The sequence below is a fragment of the Chrysemys picta genome, chromosome 9 (assembly GCF_011386835.1).
Source record: "Chrysemys picta bellii isolate R12L10 chromosome 9, ASM1138683v2, whole genome shotgun sequence".
Classification (NCBI taxonomy): Eukaryota; Metazoa; Chordata; order Testudines; family Emydidae; genus Chrysemys; species Chrysemys picta.
In genome coordinates, this window is record NC_088799.1 from 1,933,871 (window position 1) to 1,943,473 (window position 9,603).

General features: G+C 50.2%; 1 protein-coding gene across 1 annotated transcript in view; it reads left to right on the forward strand.

Moving 5' to 3' along the window:
• The window catches only part of LOC101941228 (probable cation-transporting ATPase 13A4), a 71,263-nt gene that overhangs the window by 9,990 nt on the left and 51,670 nt on the right, over positions 1-9,603 (forward strand). Inside the window, exon 2 of the mRNA XM_005302879.5 lies at positions 8,006-8,179. Coding sequence (XP_005302936.2) covers positions 8,006-8,179 — 174 coding nt within the window. The remainder of the gene's footprint in view (positions 1-8,005; positions 8,180-9,603) is intronic.

Genomic DNA, 9,603 nt, shown 5'->3' on the forward strand with positions numbered 1-9,603 from the left:
TTCCAGAAGGCTCTTAAACATAACACTACAGTGATTGAGTTGCAGTTCTCATAGGAGGATATTTAAAACTGAACACCAAGAAAATTCTATATTTTAAAATTGAGAAAAAAACGGAGACTTCTGAGTATATCAGGGCCACTGCAGGCAGGAAAGGAAAATAAACAGGCAGAGGAACTCTGGGCAACTCTTCCTTTAGAAAGAAAGTTGGAGGGTCAAATCTTCTAGTCCCTAATTGACTAAAACTTCTATTGCATCAGTGCCTCCACTCATAGATATAAACATCACAGTGTGGACAGTAACTATACACTTCATACTTAAATATCTGAGCCATCTTATCCAGAGTTACACGGCTTAGATGCATTGGTTCAGGGACTGGATTTTCTGGCACATTCTGAACAGCGCTGAGCACACAGATGATGCCCAGTGAATAATGCAAATCATGACAATAATCGTCGACTTTATGAACTCCGTTGATGCAGTTTCTGTTCTTTGTTCTGAATTGGCCTGAATACAGCTGAAAGCCTAAGAATTTGAGGCATAAATAAATCTGATACTTATGACACTTTCTCATTCCTTCCTTTTCTCCAACTCAGAACAAAAAATGACCGAACAAAATGGTTCTCAGTTAAAATTGCCCAGCAGCCATTGCTCTATGACCCAGCCCGGGGTAGAACCTGCCACCCCTTGGGAGTTACGTGATCCCTCATCTGACTCTCAGACTCCAGCCTTTCTGACCTCTGTGCTGCTTTTCATGCTGTCAACCATGCAGGGCCGGCTCCAGGCACCAGCCCACCAAGCTTGTGCTTGGGGCGGCACCTGGAGGGGGGCGGCGCGGCGCTCCGGCTCCAGCCGCCGGGGAGAGCGGGGCCACGGCCGGGGCTCGCCGCCGGGGAGAGCGGGGCCACGGCCGGGCACTCCGCCCTCCTCCCAGGACTCTGGCTGCCCTCCCCCCCGGCGCCCTCCCCCCGGCCACCGGGGAGAGCGGAGCCCCGACTGGGGCTCGCCACCCTCCCCCTGGCGCTCTGGCCACCCTCCCCTGCTGCGCTGGGGGGGCGGCCGGAGGCTTTTTTGCCTGGGGCGGCAAAAAAGCCAGAGCTGGCCCTGCAACCATGACCTCCATCCTGGGACCATTTGCTGGAGTCTCAGAGAACTGGCTGCCTTAGTTTTGCTCCCATCTGGCAGAGGCCTCTTTTTTTCCAGAATGCAGCAGAGAGAGGCTGGTCTGCTGGATAGGGAGCTAGCCCTGGAAAACCTGGGTTCTACTCCCCCATGGACTTCCTGTCTGAAATTCTCTCCTTAAAGTACTGGCCTGGGGTCAAAGGTTTTTAGGCAGCTAAAACAACGAGGAGTCCAGTGGCACCTTAATGACTAACAAATTTATTTGGGAATAAGCTTTTGTGGGTAAAAACCCACTTCTTCAGATGCATGGAGTGAAAATTACAGATACAGGCGTAAATATACTGGCACATGAAGAGAAGGGAGTTACCTTACAAGTGGAGAACCAGTGATGACAAAGCCATTTCAGTCAGGGTGGATGTGGTCCACTCCCAATAACTATCAAACAAGGTGGGTTTTTTTTCCAGCTAAAGGGAAAGGGAACAAGGGTTGTTGGTAAAATGAAAGCCTTATTCAATACTTTACATTTCAAATGGTTTAATTTTCCCCCCTCTTTTCTATATCTAATTAAAAAGTTTAAAAGATTGTTAATGGTGTTGGCCATGCTGCCAGGCAGGCTGAGGTCTCTGTATACCAAATCCTGAACCTTGTTTAAAACAGTTTAATGTTGGACAGTGAAAGGGTTATGTTATCTCCTTTGACTCTTTGGGCCCACATATTCCATCTACATTAATACAACTGGCCTTAGACCCTGTCTACACTACAGCTTCTATTGTGCTTGTAGCCAGATTGTGACTTCGATTTTGACAATTCCCCTAGAATCTCAGATGTTAAACAGCAGCTACAAAAGTTAGACATTTTAAAATCAGCAGGTCCAGATAACTTTCATCCAAGAGTTTAAAAGAGCTGGCTGAGACGCTCACTGGCCCATTAATGTGATTTTCACTCAGCCTTGGAGCACTGGGGAAGTTCCAGAAGACTGGAAGAAAGCTAATGCTGTCCCAGTTTTTTAAAAGAGGTAAACAGAATGACCCAGGTAATTATTGGCCTGTCAGCCTGACATCAATCCTGGACAAGATAATGGATTAGCTGATACGGGATTCGATTAATAAAGAATTAAAGGCGGGTAATGTAATTAATGCAAATCAGTGTGGATTTAGGGAAAACAGAACCTGTCAAACTAATGATTTTTTTTATGAGATTACGATTTTGGTGGATAAAGGTAATAGTATTGACATAATATACGTGGACATCTGTAAAGCGTTTGACATGGTACCACACGACATTCTGATTAAACACTAGACCCATATAAAATTAACATGGCCAGTTTTTAATCCATTTAATATGTAGTAACTGAGAAGTCTCAAAATATAATTGTAAATGGGGAATCAGTATCGAGCATGTGTGTTTCCTCTTGGGTCCTGCAGGGATTGGTTCTCCGCTATTTAGCATTTTTCTCAATGACCCTGAAAAAAACATTAAAAAAAATCACTGATAAAGTTTGCAGATGACACAAAAACAGGGGGAGTGATAACCAATGAAGAGGATAGGTCACGGATTCAGAGAGATCTGGATCGCTTGGTAAACTGGGCACAAGCAAACAATGGGCATTTTAATACAGCTAAATCTAAATATACATTTAGGAACAAAGAATGCAGCCACTGTAATATGGGGCTCCTTATCTGTTAGCATCTCTTTGAGGCAGGATGGGGAGCTACAGCAACCTGGCTCCATCCGCTCCTGTGCCACCACACCCAACTCTCGTTTGTCGAGGACTGACTCCATAATCTGTCCCAGACCTAATTCCCCTGGGGTCAGGAGCTTCTTCTTGAAGAGTCTCTGACTGGAGCAGGTAGGGGAACCCAGGCCATGGGCACCGGAACCTGGGTAGAAGTGGGGGGCCCACCAGTGCTGGAACTGGGGCCCTGCCCCGTGCTCCTCCTCTTCCCCGAGGTCCCGCTCCCTGGCCAGGCCAGAAGCCGGAGCCGGGCCATGGTAAGAGCTGCCCAGGGAGCCTGGGCGGCTGTGAGGAGTCCCGGACCCTCCACCTGCCTGGGGTGGGGGCACCTTAGTGCAGCCCCCAGCACATGTCCTGGCCCTCCAGAGCACACCACCCAGGGCAGGTGAAGGGTCTGGGGCTCCCCACAGTGACCTAGGCTCCCTGGGCAGCTCTTACCACAGGCCAGCTCCAGCTTCTGGCCAGGCCAGGGGGCAGGATCTGAGGGGGAGGAGGAGGAGCAGGGCCCAGTGGCAAAGGGGGGCTAAGGCCCACCTCAGCCCCCCCAGGAAGAGGCTGGCACCGCTAGCAGGGGCTGCGCTTCGTGGCAGGGGAGCTGATCACCCTACTGCAAAGTGCAGCCCCTGCTGCCAGCACTTGGCACCTGCCTGAGGCTACTACGCCCATGTTAAAAAGTGGGCAGGCCTGGCCCCTCTGGATCCAGCGCCCCGACCCAGGCCCACCTGCTCTACTGGTTCCAGCACAGGGCCCTTGTTTGGAACAGCCAGAACCAGTCCTCCTCAGTCCCGTACTACTTCCTACCTTTATAGTCTTCCCTTCCTGCTTCTCCCTCCTTGGTGGGCTGGTTTGCCTGGCAGCACCTCCCCAGTCTGCTGGAGGGATCCTCTCTCGGGCAGCTGCCCTAGCCCCACTCTCCTGGTTGCAGCCCTTTTATCCTCATAACTTCTGTGGGGCTGCCAATCCGCTCTGGCTGAGCAGGTAGGCAGTTGCTTTGTTAACCCTTTGGCTGCTGAACTAGCATGGGGTAGATAGACCCCATGACAACCACACTTCATAGAATTGTAGCTGATTAGGGTTAGAAGAGACCTCAGGAGGTCATCTAGTCCAACCCCCTGCTCAAAGCAGGCCCCAACCCCAACCCCACTGTTGAGTTCCAGGATTGGGCACTCTCTCCTGGGAAGCTGGGACTCTGAAAAAGATGCGGGTGGTGGTGGATAATCAGCTGAACATGAGCTTCCTGTGTGACACTGTGGCCAAAACAGCTAATGCGATGCATCAATAGGTATCGTGAGTTGGAGTAAAGAGGGTTTTTTACCTCTATAGTTGGCGCTGGTGCGACCAGTCTGGAATCCTGTCTCCTGTTTTGGTACCCACAGATCAAGGAAGAGGGGTCAGAAAGCAGCCACAGGCGTGATTAAAGATTAAAAAACATGCCTTATAGGGCTTGTCTACACTTACATTATATAGCGCTCTAACAGGCTGGCTCAGGGGGGTGAAAAATCTTTAAAGCGCTAGTGTGGACAGACTCCGAGCACTCCGAGACTCCCCTTGTGGAGGTGGATTACCAGGAGCGCTGGGAGAGCTCTCTCCCACCGCTCGCATGTGACGACATTCACACTTCAAAGCGCTCCCGCTCTGTAGACGTAGCCATAGTGATAGACTCAAAGAGCTCAATCTATTCAGCTTAATAAAGAGAAGGTTAAGGAGTGACTTGATCACAATCTGTAAGTACTTTCATGGGGGAACAAATATTTCATAATCGGCTCTTCAATCTAGCAGAGAGGTATGATATGAGCCAATGCCTAGAAGGTGAAGAGAAGACAAATTCAGCCTGGAAATAATGCATACATTTTTAACAGAGTAATTAACCATTGGTACAATTTACCAAGCGTTGCGGTGGACTCTTATCACTGACAGTTTGGCTGTTTTTCTAAAAGACATATTCTAGGAAGTATTTGGGGGAAGTTCTATGGCCCGTGCTATGCAATGGGTCAGACCACATGATCACAATGGTCTCTTCAGGTCTTGGAATCTATCAATCTGAGCCTCAAACAACCTAGAACAGTTAAGCTAAGTCTACAAACATAGCAGCCACCCTGGGCACACATTAGCCATGTTTGTTCATCCACATCTACCACTTATTGTTCTCAGTAGCCTCTGGGAAAGTCTGCAGACATCCCGTGCTGCCTCAGTTACTGCGGCACTGCGCGCGCGCGCACACACACACACACACCCCCCCACACACACCCCTGCCTGATGGGCACTTCAGATTGCCACAGCCTCTGGTAACTGGCTGCTGGACACAGCAGCAGGTGAGCGGGAGAAAAGCACTGTCAATAGAACACTCTCTGGTGGCGCACGAGAAGGGGTCAGGTGCACAAAGGTGGGTGTGTCTAGACGTAGCTGGAAAGCACCGCAGGGCAGGCCCAGCTATACACATTGGTGTGAGATTATGTGGCTAGCTGAGCTGACAGTGACCGGCTGAGAAACCTGCAGATAGGTAAGGCTATTTTAGACCTTCTATGCAGGGGCCTAGATCCAGCAGTGAAGAACTGAGCCATCCATATGGGAGACACTACTCCACTGTTGTCCCCTAATTTGATCACAAACATAGTTCCAGAGTCCAAGTTAGCCTAGGCAATCGCCGTGCTTAGTAGTGCAGTCAGAGTCTCGACATGGTTGACAATGAAGGGCCTTACAGGGCCATCCTGGGCAGAGCAAAAACTTTCTAATTAAAACGTTCCACCTAAATCTATTGTATGGCAAGCTGGCTGGATAGGCATCAAGGCACCCCACATTCACACTTCAAAGCGCCGCCGCAGGAGCGCTCCCGCAGCAGCGCTTTGAAGTTTTGAGTGTAGCGATGGCCTACGGTTCTCTGGCTACCTCCCCTCTAATGTCCATCTCTGTGGGTCATGGATGATGAGCAGTGCCTGCGTTTTGCCATTTGGTGCATCAATTTGCTGTATACTGTACAGCGCCCGTGTCCCAAAGCTACCGAAAACAGACTGACTGACTCACAGTGCCACAGGACGCCCCCCAAATGGCAGATCCACCTTGACATTCTGCAAGAAGAAACCTCGGTCTCCCAAAATGCATTACACTGGGTGGAGTCACTTCTGCCTGCCTCCATTGTGTTATCATTTTAGGCTTGAGGAAACATGTGCCTCGTATGGCCTGGCACTGGAGCTCGGCATGTTCAAAGCAGGGAGGAACCGCTGCTAAATGACAATGGATTGCGACAATTGGCTGTCAATACAGGAACATGCCAGGGCATCTATCCTTTCCTTTAGTGTTTATTTTAACCATAGATCTCCTGGCTGCTCAGATGGGTGTAAGAACACAAGGGTGTGATTCTGCCTCATGATTTCTCACCCTAGTATTTAAACCCTGTGTTTCCTGGAAAGGATCATTCCAGTTTTTCCATGTTCAGATGTTAATTGGAAGAGGTTGAAGAGGAGGCCGAGTTAGTGATTCTGCCGTCAGGGCTTTGCTTCTCCCTAGGAGGTCTCTTGGCAGCTTGACGAAGTGGGGGGAACACGAATCACTGCTAGATGGAGCAACAGGACTGATAAGTCCTGAGTTTCAAGTGCTGAAGATGATTATTAATTATTATGAGTTAAGATAATGGCCTGTTGACAAGACGCAGAGGCCCAACATTAGAAACATAATGGAAGGTGGTAACTGCCCATCATTCCCCTGCTGCCCCACCCTACACTTGGAAAGGGCAGAGGCCATGAGGCTGGGCTCCTGCCTCCAGCCTAAAGCTCAATATTGTTCCATCCAGGCCTCTGTTTTCAGACAGAATTTCACACCCGCACCCAATTCTCCTGACTGTTTATCATCAGCCCGGGGCACCCCACAACTCCAGGTTTGCCAAAAACCTTCATGAAACTGACAAAGTTGTCTACAAATATGGCCTAAGCCTATAATGCAGGGGTCGGCAACCTTTCAGAAGTGGTGTGCCGAGTCTTCATTTATTCACTTTAAGGTTTCACATGCCGGTAATTTAGAAGGTCTCTCTCTATAAGTCTATATATAATATAACTAAACTTCTGTTGTATGTAAAGTAAACAAGGTTTTCAAAATGTTTAAGAAGCTTAATTTAAAATTAAATTAAAATTAAAATGCTGATCTTAAGCTGCCAGCCTGGGGTTCCATTCACCGGGCTGAGCGGGGCCGGCACCCCCGACCATCAGCAGGCCGAGCGGCTCAGCCCGCTGCCGGTCTGGGGTTCCGTCCGCTGGCCCTGCTCAGCCCGCTGCCGGTCTGGGGTTCTGGCTGCCGGCCCCTTGCCAGCTGGGGTCCCAGCTGCCGGTCCCACACAGCCCCCTGCCAACCTCGTGCTCAGGGTGGGGATGTGGGAGGTGCAAGAGTCAGGGCATGGGGTGTGGGGGGGCTGGGTATGTGTGGAGGGAGTAGGAGTCAGGGATGGGGTCGTGGGGGGGATGCAGGGGGCTGGGGTGCAGGGGTCAGGGCAGAGGGCTGGGCGGGGGGCTGGGATCAGGGGGGTGCTCCCAGCCCCCTGCCCTGAGCGGCTCATGGTGACTCATGGATATGCCCCACTCCTACCCCCCTTCCCCAAGGCCCCGCTCCTGCCTCCCTTCCCGGTCTGAGCAGCGAGGGCGCTGGGGCTGCTCTTCTCCCCTCCCTCTCATGGGCCATCGGCGGCAGGGGGGAGAGGAGGCAAGGCTCGACGCAGCACGCTGGGGGAAGAGGCGGGGGAGGGGAAGCTTGGCTGCGGCGGAGCCTGCCCTACAGCAGCAGCCGGCAGGACCAAGCTTGCTTCTGCCCCCCGCCCCCACCAGAGAGAGCGGTAGGCGGGGGGCGGAGAAGAGCGGGCTGGGTCGGGCAGGATTTTTAATGGCACGGGGTTTGGCAGTGGGCTGAGCGGGACCCGGCAGGCAGCAGCGTGCCATTAAAAATCGGCTTGAGTGCCCTCTTTGGCACGCCTGCCATAGGTTGCCGACCCCTGCTATAATGGAGCCAGGTGAGTCTTTTGTGGCTGGGAGTTTCACAGCACAACCCCAGTCACCACCTTTTAACCCTGGGGGCGTTCACAGAGTTCTGGATGAAAGGATAATGTTGTGTTCTCAACAGTTCTTTAAATAAAATGCTTCTCATTACCTTTTCTTTTTCTTTGCTCAACAGGAGATATTTGGCTACAAAACCCAGGGCTGCCGGAAAGCCATGTGCATTGCTGGGTACATTCTGTCCTGCGGGGTTCTCCGGCTTGTATTTTACTGGAAACCAGCGTGGGATGTGTGGGCAAACTGCATCCCCTGCAGCTTGCAAGAAGCAGACGTCACATTGCTCAGAACAACAGTAGGTGCCCACTTTCCTTTGTAAATTACTTGCTAGCACATAGCTAAGGAAGTAAAGGGAACCCATGTAACCTGGATCTCTTACACTGCCGATGCCTTAATAAAATAATAAAGACAACAACAACAATGTACAGTTGGCAACTTTCATTTAAAAGTGCTTTACAATATACATACAATGCACGTGGAGTAGAGGGCACCAGCCAAGTGGATAGCATGCTTCACAGTATTGTGGGGAGAGGCCCCATGGATCCTGGGATTCCATGACTGTGGCATTTGCTAGGGAATCTAAGCTGTCTTTTATCTGTCTTCTCTTTGGATGGTGTCCAAGATGCCTACTCCTCCCCACCTCAGCCTCCATGTGGGTCTGTCCCTCCCCACTGATGTTCGTGATGGAGTCTGGGTGGAGTTGTGGCCTCTCTCAGATCTCAAGAGTGCTGAGCTGACGGAACTGGAGACTGAAATCCCCTGGTTACCCACAGCACAGGTGCAGCTGTGGCTCCATACTGCTGCCTGCCAATGTGCCTCAACTCTGACACAAAGGGACCGTCTCTAGGGGGGAAAGGGGAGCTCATACGCCATGTCCAGTCAGTCCTTGCTGAGAGGGCCATCCAGGCTGTCAAAATGGAGGTTTAATTATGCAGATTCTTGTCCACTGGAAACTGCATTGTCCCCATTACCCCCAACTTTGTGTCACGCATGCCACCAATAACCAACAAGAAACAACTCAAAACTTCACTCCGAATTAAAATTGAGCCTGAATATTCTTTTGAGGTTTGAAAACTTGGATTTACTCTATTTCAAAAGTTCCCAAACAATGGCCCAAGGAGCAGTCAGATGTGTGACTGGCCACTTGCTCGTGTGATCGCTTGATTTGCCACGTACAGTCACAGGGTTTGTTTGCACATAGGAAGTGACCACAGGGGCATGCAGTTGCATACACCCATTTTTGAAAATCAAGGAGGTCGTCTGTTGACTGTTTCTCCATGAAACACACTTTGCTCCATAAAAGCCCCTGAGACTGTCCTAATCAAAAAAGCATTTTAGATCTAATCTTGCCTTTTTAATCCCATCTTGCATTTGTAATTACCCGTTCTCATGTGCATTTTAAATGGATTTGCCATGCCAAGTACTTTCCAAACAAATGAGATTCTAAATGAGCCTTTATGTAATTAGACAAGGACTGAATAATATCTAACATTCTTGTTATCAGGGGCCTCTGTCAAAGTGTGCTTCGGGCAGCAGACAGTTTAAAAGCTCCTTCCTGGGTTCTTTGCATCAAAACGGCACTTTTGTGTTTTAGTGTTTATCTGATTAGATAACTGTCATTGGATGGGAAGGGGGATTTCTCTTCTTCAGCTTATCCAATCAGCATTCATAATCATCATCAGCTTCACTGTGACAGGTTTACAGCTCATCATCACAGAG